This window comes from Cladosporium halotolerans (genome assembly GCF_011745625.1).
Source record: "Cladosporium halotolerans strain TM138-S3 chromosome Unknown Sca2, whole genome shotgun sequence".
Taxonomy (NCBI): Eukaryota; Fungi; Ascomycota; class Dothideomycetes; order Cladosporiales; family Cladosporiaceae; genus Cladosporium; species Cladosporium halotolerans.
The window spans coordinates 890,986-908,413 of record NW_027191453.1 but is presented as its reverse complement, the minus strand read 5'-3'; the positions used below and the strand labels follow the sequence as shown (position 1 = coordinate 908,413).

Here is a 17,428-nt window from a genome sequence, read left to right as displayed (position 1 = left end):
AAAATAAAAACCAAGCAATAAGCAAAAGACGTGCGGCAGCCAGAAGCCACAGAGGCACTCAGCCTCGTCACCCCAAGCTACCGCACACCTCGAAGAAAGAAACTCCTCCAAAATCCCCCCAAGAAAAAAACGCTCGTGTATCGTAAAACGCCCACACGCTGGCTCTTCAATGCAGTGCAATGCAAATGCCTCGCCTCTTCTCGATCAAAACGTACCGCTCTCGAAGCTCTCCTGGCTGGCCTTGCTACCCCTGATGGGCTTCCTTCTCACCGTGCCGTTGCCGGCCGCCTGCTGCTGTTGGGCGGGGCTGGGACTCTTGGTGCCCATGGGCCTTGGGCCGGTCAGCGAGCCGCCGCGGCGGGCGGTGCGGACGTCGACGGCGCGCGCGGAGGCGAGCTTGGGGGTCGTTGAGGGCTCTGGGGAGATCTATCGGAAACCTTGGTCAGTTGTGCTCGATATCTGGTCGATTGTGCGAGATGAACTTACGTGTCCGCTGTCGGTCTCCAGCGAGTATCGCACTTCCTGGATCGGCTCGAGCAGGTGGCCGGAGCCGAGGGGCGAGGAGTAGTACATGCCGGCGCCGCTTCCGCCGGAGTAGGAGTTGTAGTTGCGGGCGAAGCCGCTGTTGCTGTACTGCGGCTCCCAGTCGTCATCTTCCTCGTCATCGTAGCGGTTGTAGTTCGAGTTCGGAGGCGCCTGCTGTGGGGCCGGGGCCGGGGCAGCAGGCTGAGGCTGAGCTGGAGAGAGGTCTGGCTTGGCCTTGATCGAGGCCGGCGAGCTTGTGGGCTCAGCCGTAGGCAGACGAGCCCTGTTCAAGGCACCCGCGCCTGCAGAGCCCCAGTTGGCCGGGTCGAAGTCCGACACAGTCTGCTGGGAGAGGGTGCTGCTTGTCACACCATCATCGATCATAGCCATGTGCGCTTGATCCTCCAACGTGTTCTGGTGTCTGCTCGTAGGACCCTGACGCGGCTGAGGGTGCTGCAGGAGGAGCGAGTTGCGATGAGCCTGGTATTTGGGATCATCAAACTCAGGCTCGTCGAAATCAGTAACCTGCTGTACAGGCGAGCGCGGTGGCATCTGTCGCTGCTGCTGCGCCTGCGCCTGCGACTGTGGGTAACCGTAGTCATCATCACGGTTGTACGACGCCTCAGAGGGAATCAGCGGCGAGGGCGTGCGTGTAATGCGGCTGCCCTGGCTACGCATACTGCGCGTCTCGGCGTTGGGGTTGCCGTACTGACCACGATCACGGGTGCTGGTGTAGGAGGAATGATCGTCGCCGTCATTCGGAAGGAAGTCTTCGCTGTCATAGCTGTGCATGGAGCTAGCCCTGCTGCCACGAGAGATCGGACGCTGGTTCCTGGACACGTTGGGGCTGTCGACACTAGCCGGGTCAGGAGCAGCGGAGCTAGACGTGGTCTTGGACCAGCGTGAGATCTTAGGGATGCCTGCGAAGATCGAAGAGCTGTTGCTCTTATGCTTGCGCTCCTTCTCAGCAGTCCTAGGCGTGAGGTCGTTGCCCTGCGAGCCGGGAGTGCCGCGCTGCGGCGGGGTGTGCGTCGGCGTGAAGCCTCTGCGCATTTCCTGCGTCGGCGTGAGCAGCTTCTCGTTGTTCTCGAACTGGTTCTCCAGAACATCACGCTCGTGAGGCTGCAGGTAACTGTCATCGTCGTCATAGTAGCGCTCGTCTTCCTCTTCATCGCCTTCCATGACCGTGCTGACTCTGTTCACCGAGCCAGGACGACCGTTGTAGCCAGAGTGGAACTGGCTCTTGTCGCCCCTGGTAGTGACGGGAAGGCCGCCGGAGTGGCTGGGCGTGCTGCCGGTACCGGCGTTGCCCTCAGGCTCATAACCCGGGTCCGGTGCCGACCGCAGCTTCTCGTACGAGTCCAAGCTCTCATTAGTCTCGTTGGTGTAGTCGTTGGTGAAAGTTGACATCGGCTGACGAGCAGGAATCACACCTTGGTGCTTGAGGTCCTCGACATTATCGAGAACTTGCATGAGCATGTCCTCAATCCTGGCCAGATCGGAGGCACTGGCGTTCTTGTTGCCCTTCAATCCCCTCAAAGCACGACTGAGGACACCCTTGCGCTTGGTCTGAACATCCTCAGAAGACGTGTGGCTCTGGCGAGGTGTACGCGGCGAGCTCGGCGGTTGAGGGCGAGGACCGCCCAGGACCCTTTGGACGGTCTGCTCGGCGTCACGATCAGTGTTGGCCATGATCATCTGATCTTGGTTCTTGATGAAGTGCTTCATCTCCTCGAAGTTCTGGCGCATTTCGGCGGCGCTGCGGACAAGGCTGACCAAGATCTCGGTGTCTCGGGCGTTGCGTTGAGCATCCCTAACAGTGAGATGATCCATGAGAGCAACGATGTCCTTGGACTGAATATGATCCATGCCCTTGCCAGTCGCGCTGTCGTAGAGAGGTGAAGCCATGCCGTGAGAACCACCGCTGACATGTCGTTTTTGTCTCGGATCATTCAAGAAAGGGTCGTTACCGTTATCAGCTCCATTCATAGCTCTGTTGAAAGCCTCAATGTCTGCACTGCCGTAATGCTGCTGTTCAGCCTTAGGCGTGAGCGCGCCAGCCGAACGATCATGAGCAGTGTCGTAGCCTTCATCGCGAGGCATGGCAGGGCTCGTCGGGGTGGCGTTCCTGTCGATGTTCTCGCCGTGGTAGCGACCAGTGTCGGGGGTGAGCTTGCCGTCGCTCTGGTATTGCTCCTCACCATAGCTACGAGTGTCTGGGGTAAGCCTGTCATCTTCGTACTGAGCTGCTTGCTCACTGCGAGCGGACTTTGCCATGGCAATGGCACCAGCAGCACCGATACCGGCACCCAGTCCGGCGGCTGTTTTGCCGTGGTCTCCCTTCGACGATCCACTGGCTCTCCTTCCCTCGGCTTCCCTCTCCTGCGAAGGCGACGGCGTGTACGGCCATGTCTCCTTTCCAGATGCGTCGCCACCAAGAGGGCCCTGAATAATTGACGGGTTGGTCGAGAGCTCTGACTTCGTGTCGTCAAAGTGGCCAATTTCAGGCAGAGGATCATTGACATCCGGAAGGCCGCTGGCGCCCAACTTGATAGATTCCTCACTGAGGTGGCGTTCCTGATCGGGACTTCTTGTCTCGCTATGACGAGGCGATCCACGCTGATCTGGGCTGTTCGATGCCAAATTGTTCGCAGCCTGGCCCTTCAGAGCAGCCCATCGGTCCTGACTAGGGCCCGACTGGCTGAGCGTAGAGCCATCGTATGACACGGAGTTGTCCTGCGACATGTTCCGAGTATGCTGCGCCATCCTCTCACTGTACGAGCCGTTGGCCTTGAAGGAGCTGTCAGCAGTTGAAGAAGCCTGCATGCCGCTGCTCATAGTAGATGGATCGACGAGAGAAGCGACCGCACTCTCCAGACCAGCTGGGTGGTTGACATATTGCGCGTTCGCACCAGCACCGCGGCGCACGTCCTCTCCGACTGAAAGGCGGTTTGAGTCAGCCTGGCTGTCTTGCGTGAATGTAGAGAATCGCTTGTCATCGGTCATGCTGTCCTGCGTGTACATCGAGTAGCGATTCTCGTCCTCGGGGTATGGGTTCGTTTGGTAAGAGGTTCTGTTGGTATCCCCGCTGATAGAATCCCTATACTTGTCATTCTCCAGATGCTGGCGCTCATACCATGCGTCTACATCTTCAGAGGTGGGAGTGGCTGTGCCGTCACGCAGGTAACCAGGGTTCGGTTTCTCCAGAGGAGTGGTAAATTCGTCACCGCTGCTACTCATAGGGCGAAGATTCTGCCGAGACCGAGCATCCTTCTCGGTAGGAGATGACGGCCCAGAACGGAGTGCAGTTGGCGATTCCTGCAAATCACGAAGCCTGCCCACCGATGAGGGTCGCGAGGTGGCGCTTGTGGGCCTGAGCGGCGAAGGGATCAAGGGCTCTTCATATTGTTTCCGAAGGCTTGATACGCTTTGCGCAGGACTTGCAAGAGAAGGCCGTGATGACTTGCTGCCATAACCATCTGCATCGACGTGCCGGCGACTTCCATGAGCAGCTGCTTCACCGCCGAGACCAGCAGCAGCAGTAAGAGCTGCAATTCTTGCTTTTGTGGTTGACGCATTGCTGTCCGGGCTGCCAAGATTTCTGTTGTCATGGCTCATGCCTAAGCCCCTCGACATTGAGTTCCTAGTCGGCGTGCGCGAGGACGAAGAGGGAGACATGGCGGCGTCGATGGATCCTCGAGAAATCTCTCGCACCGGCGTATGCACTTCTTCGGTTAGCGCCGAATCACCCCTGCTGTCTGCCGACATTATGCTGTCGCGAGTCAAGTCCGAGTCATTGATCCTGCTGGCCATGGGCATCGGAGGAACAAGCTTCTGCTTGAGGTACGACTCCTCATCAGCGGTGTCGGTAATGCTTGCAGACCTCTCGTGTGTACCGCGGCTCTTCGTCCTTTTCTTGCGACGCTCGTGGACGTCGCCCTGTGAATCGTGGTTCTTCAGCGCCGCTTGTGTTAAGATGCCTCCGGCGATGGCACCAGCGGCTGCGTCTCGCGCGCGATGGCTGCTCTTTCCCGATCGACTCTTCCCACCTTCTTCGTCCAGGTAGCTGTCTTTATCGACCGAGCGGCCTCCAGAAGACCTCCGGCTTGATGGCCTGTCTCTGCTGGATTTGCGGTGCTTCTTGTATTCCGAGTCGCCACGGGAAAGAACGGTACCAGGGTCATCGCCATCGCGGTTCAAAACCACCTTCGGTCGGCTCGCAAAGTGTGGCGTGCTCGAAGACTTGCTAAGACTTCGGCTCACGCTGCTCTTGTCGAAATCGCTTTGTGCTGATGAGCCGCGCCGTGACTCTTCAAATGTGCGATGGTTTCTGTCAACTTTCTGATCGGCTTTGATGGCATTGATTTCCGGTAAGATCATACGTTTGATGGTGTCCTCGACCATTTCCAGAAGCTTCGGGTTGTTGGTCATACGAGATCCCTGCGAAATGCTAGAGACTTGTGAACGTTGGCTGGCCGTAGGGTTGGAAGAGAGCAGACTCGACTCCGCTCCACTCGGCAAGTCGTCCTCCAAGCGATGTGATTTCGATGATCGCCGTCTTCTGTGGCCGCTTTCTTCGTAATCGCGACTTGATCGCCGAGTTTTTCCAGATTGCTGATTGAGCTTCTCCATCACTTTTTGAGTGATGCGTTCCTGGCTCGCGCTGCGGCTGCGTGTATGAGAGGGTGCCTTGAGGTACTCAGCCTCACTGGCTGTAATGCTTCCTTCGGGTCCATACTCGCGAGCATGCTCGCTGTCTGCGGTACTTCCTTCAAGCATGCTGTCCGGGGGCATAGACGACACGTTCGATTCGTTCGCGGCGTACAGTAGTGGTGCAGGCGGTGCTGGCGAGCGAACGCTAGAGAGTTCGCTTTCGTTGTTCAGCACCTCGACTTCCACGGGAGGTAGACCAGAAACGTTGCTCTCTGAAGATTGAGAGATTTCAGTACCCTCAGGTGCTTTCTCCTCCGGGCGCTTGCTCGAGAGGGAGATGCGACGCGAGTACGACGGTTTACGATCCTTTCCTATACCCGTGATCTGCACAGCATCCTGTCCGCGACTGCCTTTTCTTGAACTCGGTGTAACTCTTACTCGCACACTGGGTTTGTTCTTGCTCTTGTCGGGGCCTTTGCCGGCCTCGAAGTATTCAATCAGCAGGCTCGTTTGGCTCTTCTGTCGCTGATGATGACGGCCTTCTTTCTTGCTCACAGGGCCTCTGTGAGTACTGATGGTGATTGGACTCCCGTCTTCAGGAATCGTGTGGCTCGTTTTGTCGGTTTTCGTAGTGAGGTTCGTTGCGACTTCGGTTCCAAATCCACTCGAGTCGTCCAGGGAGCTGCTGATGTCGGTAGGTGCAGGGAGTGGTGGTCGTCGGGTGTCCAGACCCATCCTAACCTAGGACTGTTCCGTTTGGGCAATCGATGTGCGTTGATACATGTCCCGATGGTCAAGAAGAATGTCGTGGTGATGTTGCGCGTGCAAACTGTCGCAAACGACGACTGCGCGGGCGTGCGGGCGATTGAAGGTCGCACGAGAGGCCGGGGCTGGTAACGCTTGAAGATGCGGTGGAGCGTATCGAGGCTGTTTGCAGGGTCGTGCGAGTCGTGCAATGGCGGTCCGGTGCTGTGCGGGCGCAGGCCAGGCGTCGTCGACTTGACGAGATCGCTGGAGAATAGAGGGTGGATCTCGCGGCGGTGGTGGTGAATAGGGTCGGCGCTGGCGTCTCTAGCCGAACAGGCAGAGGGAAACAGCAAGGATGATGGCAGTGCAGCGCTGGCCGGGCGGGAGTCCCGGTGGAGACAGCTCCAAGGTCGCCAGGCGGTGGTGTCGCGGGTGCGTAGCCTGGCCGGGCGAGCCGTGCCAACCTTCGCGGGAGGGTAGTCTTCAGGTGTGGGATGTGGCGCGACGACAGGATGCGCAGGGCGAGACACTCGCACGACGGAGGGCGGCAAGCAAATTGTTCGCGAGGGCGAGAAACATGGCCTCGGGCGGCGATAACAGCAGGCGTCGGCAGAGCGCAGCGCGGTCCAAGCCGCGGGCAGCCTGAGGGCCTCTCGCGCGCGCTGCAGCTGGCTCGCTGGCTCGCTGGCTCCCCCGCCACGCCAATAACGTAGTTGGCAGCAGTCGTCAGGACGACGCTCCACCGCCGCCGGAAGTCTGTGGCCAGCGATCATCTCACCACCGCGAGCACGGCCCGGACCACACGCCGTCGAGGCCGTCTGCGCCCGTCCACCACCCCTGCAATAAGTACAACAATGTAGCACTCGCGCCCGCTCACATCAGGCGCCCGCCAGCAGCCCGTCGCCCTCGTGCCGCCGCCTCTTCAGCCATCAACGCCATCCGCGCCATCGTCTGCGGCCGAGCCGAGCGAGGGCACGTGGATGCACCAACGGCCATCTCAGCGGCCAACCTACTTCGCTGCTACTGCACCCGTGCATGCGAAACGGCGCGCCTGTCCGCACAGCAACCCCAGTAGTAGCACGCACGCAGCACGTCCGCACATCCGGCCGCTGCTCGAACGGCCGCCTTGGCCATGTAATCCACAAGATCGTTGCGCCAGGGCTCGCGAGGCCCAAAGACCAGGATCCCACAAACGCCCACCGCTCCTTCATCACAGTGAAGGAGACCTGAAAGTGTCTATGCTAGCCCACCGCCATCACATGGTGAGAGAAGTCCCCACCCGAAGGCCTTGAACCCGCCGACATGTGACCGATCAAAGCTTGCCATCCACATCGTCAAAAAAAGGCCAGCGTGCATGAACGCGAGCACTCGCCCAGCCACCTCTGCCCGCGTCGGTCCAGTCACGTTCTTTGACGCTGCCGGCAGACTGCCACGACGACCTGCGCGAGCCCGAAACCCTGCTGCAGTAGCATGCAAAGCTCGAAATTAGGAGGGGCCGTTTGATTCGCTCGTGTCTCATGTCGGCTACAGAGGACCGACGCATACTCGGCGTCATCGTATTCTGTGCTTTTTGCTTCTCTGTGCGGCGCGGAGCGCGCCTATTGGTTGTGTTGTGAGCGTTGTATATGTAGCTGCGATACTTCTGATGCCCGACCCCTGTTTGAGGCCGCCTGAGGGCGTAAGCAGAGCACGAGAGTCAAGACACGTGCGTTCAAGACCAGGGTCTGTTGCTTCTTACTCGTAGCATTTGTCTTCGGCGGAGGAGTGGGAGACCATCAAAGGACCCTACGTTCCTAGCTCGCTTGATGCTACAGTATATAAGAGTACACGGGCTGTTTGATCGAAACACGTCTTCCTCGTTGGATACCTGCGAACACAGCAGTAGACATCCACGACACTACTGCAACGAGCCATCAGCTAAACACTCATCCTGCCTCCCACCCAACTCCAACCCACCACACCCCCTCCCCATCAACATCCACCCTCCACCCCAAACCCCCAACACCCACCACCCCACCAACCCTCAAACTCCCCTTCCCCTCCCCAACCAACAGACACCTCACCACCTCCCCATCCCGATCCCGTCCATCCCTCCGCCCCAGAACTCTCCACCCACACCCCTCCATCCCCTCTAAAACCTCAACTCTGACCCTGAACCCCCACGCATCGTCCCTCGATCTCAAAGCAGAAAACTGCGTCGCGCTCTGCCCCGCTTCCACAACCCAGCTCTGCAGCGTCGCCGCCACGCCACCAGGGACGAACGCCGCGCCGCGACGGTGCGGGGAGAAAGTCTGAGGGAGCGGCGCGGGCTGGGGAGGCGTGGGAGGGCGGAGGAAGGAGGGGCGGGTGGTGGGTGCCGGGGCGGGCGTCGAGGTCGATGTCGAAGGCGCTGCGAAGCGCGGGTGTGGGTTCGTGCTTGCTGAGGTCGGGAGTGGCGAGGGCGGGTTTGTGGGTTCGAGGCGGCGGCGTTTCGGGGAGAAGGGGAGGTCGGTTGGCGGAGGGAGGTGAGGTGCGGATTCTATTGAGGGCTGGATGAGTTCGTCGGGGTCGGTCGTGAGGAGCATTTCTTCGTCGTCGTGGGGAGAGTCGGCTTCGGGTGAGTGGGTTTCTTCGACATCTTCGCGAGGGCGGGGAGGGCGGAGGGCTTGTGCGAGGTTCGTGCGCGGTGGTGATGGCGCGGTCTGTGTAGAGGCGGGTTTCGGTCTGCCCAGGGAGAAGCGTGGTGTTGGTGCGAATTGCGTTGGAGGCGGGTTGGATGCTGACGGTTCTTGTTGGCGATGTGGCGTTGTAGTTGCTGCGGCCTCCTCGGCCACTCCTGTACTCTGAGTGAGGCGAGATGGCGTCTTTGTAGACTTGACTGGTGATTTTGCTCGACGCGTCCCGGAAAGGAAACGATGAGGAGATGGCGTCTGGTCACGGGTCAATTGAGTAACCAACGACAGAGGTGAGGGATTCCCTACCGCCGGCGGTGCCATCTTTTTATCTTGGTTCTGAACTTGACGCGTCTTTGTCTCTGGTCCTTCTAATGGAAGGTTTCGGGAAGTAATGAAATGTGACGTGTTTTTGGGAATCCCGCAAGTCGACTGATGTTCTCGCATCTGCGTTGTCGAAGCCAGCTCGACGCGAGAGAGTTGATGATGAGCAGCCGACACCGCGTCGCTGTCGTTGGAAGATAAAACATAAGCGATACGATGAAAATTCTTCATAGACATTCAACAGCTTAGATAATGACGCGATTGAGCACTAGTTTTCCGTCGGAGGTCGTCACATCTTTCACGTACGAAAGAGACCAAGGAATACGCTCATCTTGTTCGGCTGACGTCCATTTCAAGCTTTATTATGCTGTAAAAGTTTGCTTCGAATCAACCACGACATGGGGTGAAAGCAAGACGGATAATGGAAGCAGGTGTGTCATCTGACGTTACGAAGATCCCAAGCACAAGATTAATATACGTCTCATGCTGATGAACTAGATCCTTTTGCGACATCGGTCATAATCGTAACCCTACACATCCCCTTGTCTATTCTGTAGAAGTGGCGTTGTAGACAATGTCCAGCACACCTGCACCCTTCTCGACCGCCGGATCGAAGTTCACGGTCAAGACCTTGCCGGTGGCTGGTGCAGTCAGCTCCTCCAAGACATCTCCCCAAGAGTTGTAAATGTTGCCAATGACCTCTCCCTCCGTCACATCTTGCAGGGGGGTTAAGTCCATTTCTATCCAACCGCTGTGCATGGCCCGCAACTTCGTCAAGTTCGTCGCCTTGTAAGTAGCAGACAGGTCCACAACAACCGGGTCAGTCCGGTTTGCAGCCTTGGTGGTGTCCATGTACAGGTCGTCCATCAGGCGGTAGATGAAGTTCTCGGCGCGCGTGATGAGCGTACGGTTCCAGATCTTCGCCGGTCCGATCTCGAGGGTGATGGCAGGCACGTTGTGGCCGACCCAAGTGGTCTCGACACTTCCTGGCTCACCGGAGTCGATCTTGATGATGTCGGGCTGAGCGAGCTCGGCCAGGCGCTGAACGCCGGGCAGGGCGAAATCAGCATAGGCCCAGAATGGACCATTAGATCCAATTGAAAGGGTGTCTGAAAGAAGGTCAGTCTTTGGTGTTCGGGTTCAATTCAAGGGCTCCGAACGTACGGAGATCTACAGCAATATCCACGTTCGAGGTATTGCCCCAGAGGTTGTTCCAAATGGTAAAGTCGTAAGCATCTGCGAGGTCGCCACCTTCCTCGACGCTCGTGCCAGGCATCAGGCGGTTGAGGTTGTTGTAGTACCCATTGTCGGAGCTGGTATAGAAGTTGGGCTGATTGTGAATGTTGCCATTGGGGTTCATGGTTGGGACGCCTATGATGGTGCCATTGAGACCACCGCTTGCCACGGTCTCATTGATGCTGGCAAACACGCGTTGCACGACCGGGATGCCATTGAGTTCGTCACCATGAATCGAGGCTGAGAGCGACAACTTGCGGCCCGTGGTCAGGGAGCTGTTGGTGCCGCGGGCAACAAAAACCGGAACGAAGTAGTCCAGTCCGCCTTGGGCCTGCGCTGCAGAAATCCAGTAGCGAGAGATCGTGTTGGCCGGCACATCGGCAATGTCAAGAGCGGAGATGACTGGGTATCCGTGCAGTATGTCACCAGTGAAATTGGTCTGTCCGAGAACAAGCCCGCCCATTAGGGCACCAGCAAAGATTGACTTCATCATGGTCCGCCTAAGAGTACAATTGAAGAGCAACTTAGAGAATCATCAGACCTACGAGTCTACGTGCTTCATATAGATCCTCAGGGCCAACCTACTGATTCGGTTATCGTAGGCTCGACGCCTGCCTCTATCGTTACCTTCCTATGGGAGCAATGGTAGGCGAATGCCAAGACAGGGAAGCATGGTATCTACCGAGCAACAAAGTCAGTGCACGATACCATGTCGTCGGTCCATTGAATAGCTAAGCACCAAAGCGTTTGGGGTGGAGACTCCGCTACTGCGGTGGCACCATGCTGCATCTTCGGCCTGGTTTCTCAGCACAGTCCTCTGCTCAGGCGAACATGGAACGATGCGAGGGACCCGGCCTCCACCATTGGTCGACTCTCGGCCTTCCCCAGTCTCCCACAGAAGGAGAGTTGCGGCCAAGAGGATCCGCTGCGGAGTTTTTGGGGATCGTCTGGTCGGCTGTGACGCAAGCGGCACCGAACGGCACCTCAGCCCAAGACCACAGCCGACTTGGCGCACGTGCGGGCGCCCTTCTACCAACACGGTCGGGCACAGGCTTTACCCTCACTTGGTGCTGACGGGCGCTCTTAAGCATGGCGCGTTCCCAGAATTTTCAGAGGGTGGAACGTTTCGTTTGGGTCGATCGCGGAGGACCGAAGCGCACGGCTTTTACGCGAACTTGAAACACGTACTGGCACGATGTTGACTTCCACCATACTATGTTTCTTGCCTTTGGCAACCGCACTGTATCAGAATGGATCTGTGATCGCTCCTTGCGATTCGCCGTTGTATTGCCAGGGCGAGATCCTACGGCAGATCGAGCTCGCTCGGCCGTTTGAAGACTCAAAGCTTTACGTCGATCTGTACGATCACCAGCCCAACCATCGATCCATTTAATCAGTTTCTGATCAATCTATACAGTCCTACCATACGCCCTCTTGAAGAGGTCATTGCGGCTTTCGACAATCTGACCAAACCATTGAGTAACAACACTGAGCTAAACAACTTTCTGTCCGAATACTTTGGCGAAGCTGGTTCTGAGATTGCGCCCGTTCCTACGGACGAGCTCACCACTGATCCTACGTTCTTGGAGCATGTCAACAGCTCTACCGTACGCGACTTTATCAGTCAGGTCATTGGCATTTGGCCGGACCTGACTCGGCAGTACGTGGGCGCCGGAAATTGCACCGGATGTGTCAGTTCCTTCATCCCCCTCAACCGGACGTTCGTTGTGGCTGGCGGGCGCTTCAGGGAGCCGTACTACTGGGACAGCGCTTTCATCTTGGAGGGCCTATTACGTACAGAAGGCTCGTTTACCGATATTGCGTTAAATATCATCGAAAACTTCCTGGATATCATCGACGACATCGGTTTCATGCCCAACGGCGCTAGAGTCTACTACGAGAACCGCAGCCAGCCTCCTGTAAGCATATCTCTCCCTGGCACGACCAGAAATACTGCTGACGAAGCGTCTGGTAGCTCCTCACAAAGATGGTGCGCGACTACGTCGAGTACACCAACGACACCAGCATTATCGAGCGGGCTTTGCCGACCCTTGTCAAGGAACATCAGTTTTTCATGAACAACCGTACAGTCGATATTGAAGTTGATGGTGAGACCTATACGTTGAATCACTACGAGGTCTCCAACAACCAGCCGCGTCCGGAGAGCTATTACGAAGATTACGTGACGGCCAACAACGAGTCCTACTACGCTGAGAGCGGCATTATTTACCCCGGAACACCATTGAACGAGAGCCAGCGTGCTGTACTGTACTCCGATCTAGCTTCTGGTGCAGAGTCAGGGTGGGATTACACTTCTCGCTGGTTGAGAAATCCGGCGGATGCTGTGAACGACGTGTACTTCCCTCTCCGCTCTCTCAACACCAAGAACATCGTTCCTGTTGATCTCAACTCGATTCTCTACTACAACGAAATCGTCATCGCGGAGTTCTACAACCAGACCGGCAACTCAACGGCTGCAGAGGCATGGGAATCGCTTGCTAAAGACCGCAGCGCTGCCATGACCGCTCTCATGTGGGACGAGGAACACTTTCGCTACTTCGACTACAACCTCACATCTTCTGCACGTAACGTGTACATCATCGCCGACGAGGACTCCACAGAGGAGGAGCGCGACGGTGCTCCGGAAGGTCAAATGCTCTCGTTCAATGTTGCGCAGTTCTACCCGTTCTGGACAGGCGCAGCGCCCGAATGGCTCAAGAACAACCCATATGCAGTGCAACGTGCGTACGCGCCTGTTGCTGACCAACTGATGCGCAAGGCTGGCACCATTCCCGCCACTAACCTTCAGACCGGCCAGCAGTGGGATGAGCCTAACGCGTGGCCGCCGCTCCAGTACATCGTCACAAACGGCCTCCTCAACACCCCGCCCACCTTCGGCGAGGACGATCCCTCGTACATCTGGACCCAGGAGCTGGCCCTGAACCTCAGCCAGCGCTACATCGATTCGACCTTCTGCACTTGGCGTGTCACTGGTGGCTCCACTGAGGACCTCCCGCAGCTTGAGGGCGCGGATCCCGAGGCCAATGGTACCATGTTTGAGAAGTACGCGGACAACAGCACCAACGCTGCTGGTGGTGGAGGCGAGTATGAGGTCGTTGAAGGTTTCGGTTGGTCAAACGGTGTTCTGATTTGGATGGGTGACATCTTCGGCGAGCAATTGAAGACGCCTGAGTGCGGCAACATCACGGCCGCCGAGGTGAACCCTGATGCTAAGAAGAGGAAGAGAAGCGCTGTAGAGCTCAGCAAGAGGGACGCCAGCTTTGTTAAAAAGTGGTAAGAATAAATAACGTCCGTGAAGGAAGGGTATCTAGTGCAAATGCAAACAATAACGCCAGAATTGCCTTCCTATGCCGCTTTCGGACCCCGAATGCTCTATCACTCCACTGAACTTAGAAGAACGGAAATGCTGACGTCCTAATTATTCTTTTTTACCGCTATCCTATCCAACTGCAATTGGCGGATATGTTGATCTGTGACAGGACATCTGCACCGGTACCCTTTGCTGTAGCAGGCAGAGCAAAGGTCAAAGTCGTCGTCGTTGCATGCGCAGCAGTCTACACGAATGTCAGCATCAATTGGGCCAGGTCATGTGGAAGACTTACGCATGAAATCGCCTCGCCAGATTCCCACTCCGCAAACATCGCAGGAGATGTTCTGCGGACCTCTGTTTCTCCCGCATTTGTCGCTCTCGAACGCTTGTGCGTATACCTTCGAGATGCCCTCAGCAATCACATCTCCAACCACCTCTTTCACAACAAAAGCCCCTGTACTACCAAGAGCTGTGGCTCCCAGGTCACTGATGGCTTGTTGACCAACGTCGGTAGCAAGAAGGCCCACGCCTGGTCCAGCGGTATCGGACACCGCAGCAAGGAGCTGATCTGTCATGGCTGGCACAGCTGCGCCCTGACTGATGAAGCCTCCAGAAACACCACTCTCACCGGCCAAGGCCTGCGTAGCTTCCGCAGCGCTGCTGGCAGCAGCGCCACCAAATGCGCCATCGATTGAGGCGTCGACCAAGCCGCCTGCAATGATGTTTCCTAGTGCCCAGGAGCCTCCTGCAACCGCTACGTCTTTGGCGTCCGTGCTGTGGAGCTTTTTGCCTCGTGAACTGAGTTCGTCACGGATCATGCCGAGTTTGTCGTCTGCTACTTTGACCTTGCGTGCTCCGATAGCACTAACGATCAGGCTACCGCCAGCTGTTATGGGTGCTGCGAATATGCCACCGACGGTTGTAAGACTGGAGGAGATACGACCGCGAGTCTTGCCAATCTCCAGTCCGCGGAGCTCGGCGGTATTACGTCTCTTGAGTTCCTGACGGTATTCGTCCTTCGGCAGATGGAAGAAATTGCTGTAGCCAAGCACCATCTTGTCGAACGATCAGTGAACGGAGTGAGAAAATGCTGATTGAAAGTAGTATGGTTTTGAATTGAAAGTCTAACCATCCTTTGACAGGGTATCATGGGTCGAGTTATATCTTCCCATATCCTCTCTCCACTATCGTTCGAGATATCATGTTGAACCAACATGCAGCAAATGCACGTCAGCCAGCCCGTTCTTCTAAACATACCATCCTACAGAAGAGGCTTGAGGAATTCCGCCCTAGCCATCAATCTGCTGAATCCGATCCGCTTGCAAACGGTATCTTCTGATCATATTGACTCGAATAGCAAGGCTGTGATATTTGGGGTCCAAAAAGAGCTACATGGGATCGCTTATGCATGCACCGCTGACAATGCATGCAACATCCATGCTCCTTGGCAGCCATGCTGTTCAGCTATTGGTGGACTTTGTGCCACGAGGGTTCTATTTTGATCTCGGACAGCCTTGTTGCAAACAAGAGTGTGAAAAATTGATCATGAATCTATTAGAAGGATTTGCGGCTGGAGCTCGAGCTTTGTACATGGTAGTGAAACTCATCTGTGGTGTGGCAGTAGGCACACCCGCCGTTCTGGTTCACATGAGATCCAACGCTTACAATATCAAGCATTTCGCGGTTGGCGGGATAACTCCCATGTTCAAAATTACCTGATAGAGAGCGTAGTAAGCGAACATGATGACATCTCAAAGCCTGTGTTGACTTTTACGCGTCTCCGGAACTTGAAGAGTACATTGCGTGCTACCTTCTCCCATCGACTTTTAGGGCTGGGATTTTCCACAGTGAGAGCCTAAACATTTGTCGCTCCAAAATATTAGATACTGTACGCGGAAAGACTTGCAGTATAGCGCCGCTTCGCTGTTGCACTCCGTGAGCAGCCTTCACGATTGGTCTCGCTACACTCACAACGCAATCATACTGTATTGATCCCATGATGTTTGCTAATTGTAGAGCTGTATTGGCAGAAATGTTGTTTTAGACGCATATCTGGACTTCTCCGAACGCCCGGAACGTCTTTCACCACAGCAGCACGACGTCATTACACTTGCACGAGAATAATCATATTGATACATCTGCGAAGAGCTCCACGTATTTGAAACTCCACAGGCATTTCAAATTTCGAGTATCTCAGTCTCCACCAAGAATGACTATGCCGAATATCCCTCATGTCGCGGGCCGTACTTCTCTCTCCCCTGAGATCAAGAAGTTCCTTCACGACAACCCAGATCTACACCTAGGGGAAGAAGGCGATTTTCACGATGAGCGGAGGCACCATCGGGAGGTTTTTGGCATTCACTCATTGCCACAGGACAGAGTAAATCCGATTGGAAGAGTCGAATTCACTGCCATCCGAGGACCACACGGTACTATTTCCATCCGTGTGCTGTATCCTGAATCCTCCAGGAGCTCTGGTAGTGATGCTGCTTTGATCCACTTCCATGGCGGTGGCTATACCGTCGGATCTGTCGATGAATTCGAGAATGGACTGAGATACGCCTCCTTTCCGAGAACAGCTGAGCTCAGATCTATGCAGTGGACTATCGTCTCGCGCCTGAATTCAGGTATCCAACACAGCTCGATGAATACAGCGCCGTGATCGATGCCCTGCAGTCTGAGTTTGGTTCTTCCAGAGCTGTCGATCCATCGCGTGTCTTTGGTGAAGGCGACTCAGCCGGAGGCAATATGACAGCCGCAGGGCTCGGCCACACCGGTGCTGGATAATGCTAAATGAACCGCTAAATAAACGAGGCTAGTGCTTCTGATGTATATGACCCACCTTAGTAACTGAATCACATGTTGTAGCAATCGATCATGGACGGTGATCGTGAAGGGGAGGCGCTCACGTGCACGGAGGCTTAGTGAGCTTCCATTTTCGCCATCGAAGCCCTTGGAAGCGCCGCCGCGGTGAACGCTTTCGTCACAGCCGTCAATCACTCACGCCGCCCGCCCCACAGTCGAGAACCGAACACATCATATTCTCACTCTGCTGCGCCCTTGCTGAAGAACTCCACACCACACCACTACCACCAACAGCTGATACCACTACTCCGACACGAAGCTTTTTGAATCCACCCGAGGAACCAATTCTCAGTCAAACAACCCCGACAACACCTCCAAAATGAGCGAGTGGGACACCGTCACCAAGATCGGCAGCAAGGTCCGTGGACCTGGCATGGCCGACCGCGAGACCACTGTCAAGGGCAAGAGCGCACTCAACGCTGCTCAGCGCAGCGGCGCCGTCCTCAGCACTGACAAGAAGTACGCATCCGCAAACGTAAGTACAGCCTGACAGCCCCGCCAACCCCTCCAATCATTTCACCAGCCTCTAACAACATATCAACAGGCCGCAAGTGCAAACCTCGGCGGCCAGCGCCTCACCAAGGTCGACCGCGCGGACGGCCCTGTCGCCACTAAGAAGGTTCCCGAAGAAGTCTCCAAAGCCCTCATGCAGGCTCGCAACCAGCTCAAGAACCAGAAGGGCGGCACCATGACTCAGAAGGACCTCGCATCCAAAGCCAACGTCGACGTCAAGGTCGTCGCCGACCTCGAGCGCACCGGCGCCGACTTCCCTGCCATGGACGCCGTGCTCAAGCTGCAAAAGGCCGCCAACGTGCGGCTGACGGGTTCCAACATTGGTGCCCCTATGCTGGGCCCCAAGAAGAAGGCGTAAACGGGGGAATAAATCCGAGCTCTACCCTGCTACGGCACGGGAGGGTGTTCTATGTGTATTGATGGCTAGCGAAGGGAAAACCAGGAGTTTGGAATTTTGTGAGCGTACCTCAGACTGCCATCAGGCGGATACGGTGCTGCGGCGCCATTTACGATAAATGCTCTATGAATATTAACGCCTCCCATTGAAGGCTACTCATGAATATCTCCTGCCAATGTGGCACAC

The 17,428-nt window shown here is 56.3% G+C and overlaps 6 protein-coding genes across 6 annotated transcripts; 3 read left to right on the top strand and 3 right to left on the bottom strand.

Annotated features, from left to right (window-relative positions):
• Positions 1-204: 204 nt before the first annotated feature.
• Positions 205-5,913, bottom strand: WHR41_00831 (uncharacterized protein; the record flags this gene model as incomplete). The annotated part of the gene is made up of 2 exons (XM_069369437.1): positions 205-426; positions 487-5,913. The coding sequence occupies 2 exons, from the start codon at positions 5,911-5,913 to the stop codon at positions 205-207; spliced, it is 5,649 nt and encodes a 1,882-aa protein (XP_069233501.1).
• A 1,937-nt stretch (positions 5,914-7,850) lies between these two features.
• WHR41_00830 (uncharacterized protein) lies at positions 7,851-8,489 on the bottom strand (the record flags this gene model as incomplete). The annotated part of the gene is made up of 1 exon (XM_069369436.1): positions 7,851-8,489. One exon carries the CDS (start codon positions 8,487-8,489, stop codon positions 7,851-7,853), a length of 639 nt encoding a protein of 212 aa, XP_069233502.1.
• Positions 8,490-9,230: 741 nt separating this feature from the next.
• WHR41_00829 (uncharacterized protein) lies at positions 9,231-10,737 on the bottom strand. Its single transcript, XM_069369435.1, has 2 exons — positions 10,065-10,737; positions 9,231-10,009 (listed from the first exon to the last, which is right to left on the bottom strand). Exons 1-2 carry the CDS (start codon positions 10,627-10,629, stop codon positions 9,447-9,449), a joined length of 1,128 nt encoding a protein of 375 aa, XP_069233729.1. The 5' UTR covers positions 10,630-10,737; the 3' UTR covers positions 9,231-9,446.
• Positions 10,738-11,237: 500 nt separating this feature from the next.
• WHR41_00828 (uncharacterized protein) lies at positions 11,238-13,505 on the top strand. The gene is made up of 3 exons (XM_069369434.1): positions 11,238-11,495; positions 11,554-12,055; positions 12,112-13,505. Exons 1-3 carry the CDS (start codon positions 11,332-11,334, stop codon positions 13,432-13,434), a joined length of 1,989 nt encoding a protein of 662 aa, XP_069233728.1. The 5' UTR covers positions 11,238-11,331; the 3' UTR covers positions 13,435-13,505.
• Positions 13,506-15,676: 2,171 nt separating this feature from the next.
• Positions 15,677-16,129, top strand: WHR41_00827 (uncharacterized protein; the record flags this gene model as incomplete). Its single annotated transcript, XM_069369433.1, has 1 exon — positions 15,677-16,129. One exon carries the CDS (start codon positions 15,677-15,679, stop codon positions 16,127-16,129), a length of 453 nt encoding a protein of 150 aa, XP_069233723.1.
• Positions 16,130-16,439: 310 nt separating this feature from the next.
• WHR41_00826 (uncharacterized protein) lies at positions 16,440-17,407 on the top strand. The gene is made up of 2 exons (XM_069369432.1): positions 16,440-16,807; positions 16,877-17,407. The coding sequence occupies exons 1-2, from the start codon at positions 16,652-16,654 to the stop codon at positions 17,201-17,203; spliced, it is 483 nt and encodes a 160-aa protein (XP_069233722.1). The 5' UTR covers positions 16,440-16,651; the 3' UTR covers positions 17,204-17,407.
• The last annotated feature ends 21 nt before the right edge of the window (positions 17,408-17,428 follow it).

Bases quoted from the DNA above. Each gene is read 5' to 3' on its own strand.
- WHR41_00829 (XM_069369435.1), bottom strand. From the start codon at position 10,629: ATGATGAAGTCAATCTTTGCTGGTGCCCTAATGGGCGGGCTTGTTCTC. The intron at 10,010-10,064 runs GTACGTTCGGAG...ACCTTCTTTCAG, and splicing joins GGATATTGCTGTAGATCTCC to ACACCCTTTCAATTGGATCT.
- WHR41_00828 (XM_069369434.1), top strand. From the start codon at position 11,332: ATGTTGACTTCCACCATACTATGTTTCTTGCCTTTGGCAACCGCACTG. The intron at 11,496-11,553 runs GTACGATCACCA...CAATCTATACAG, and splicing joins TCAAAGCTTTACGTCGATCT to TCCTACCATACGCCCTCTTG. The intron at 12,056-12,111 runs GTAAGCATATCT...AGCGTCTGGTAG, and splicing joins AGAACCGCAGCCAGCCTCCT to CTCCTCACAAAGATGGTGCG.
- WHR41_00826 (XM_069369432.1), top strand. From the start codon at position 16,652: ATGAGCGAGTGGGACACCGTCACCAAGATCGGCAGCAAGGTCCGTGGA. The intron at 16,808-16,876 runs GTAAGTACAGCC...ACATATCAACAG, and splicing joins AGAAGTACGCATCCGCAAAC to GCCGCAAGTGCAAACCTCGG.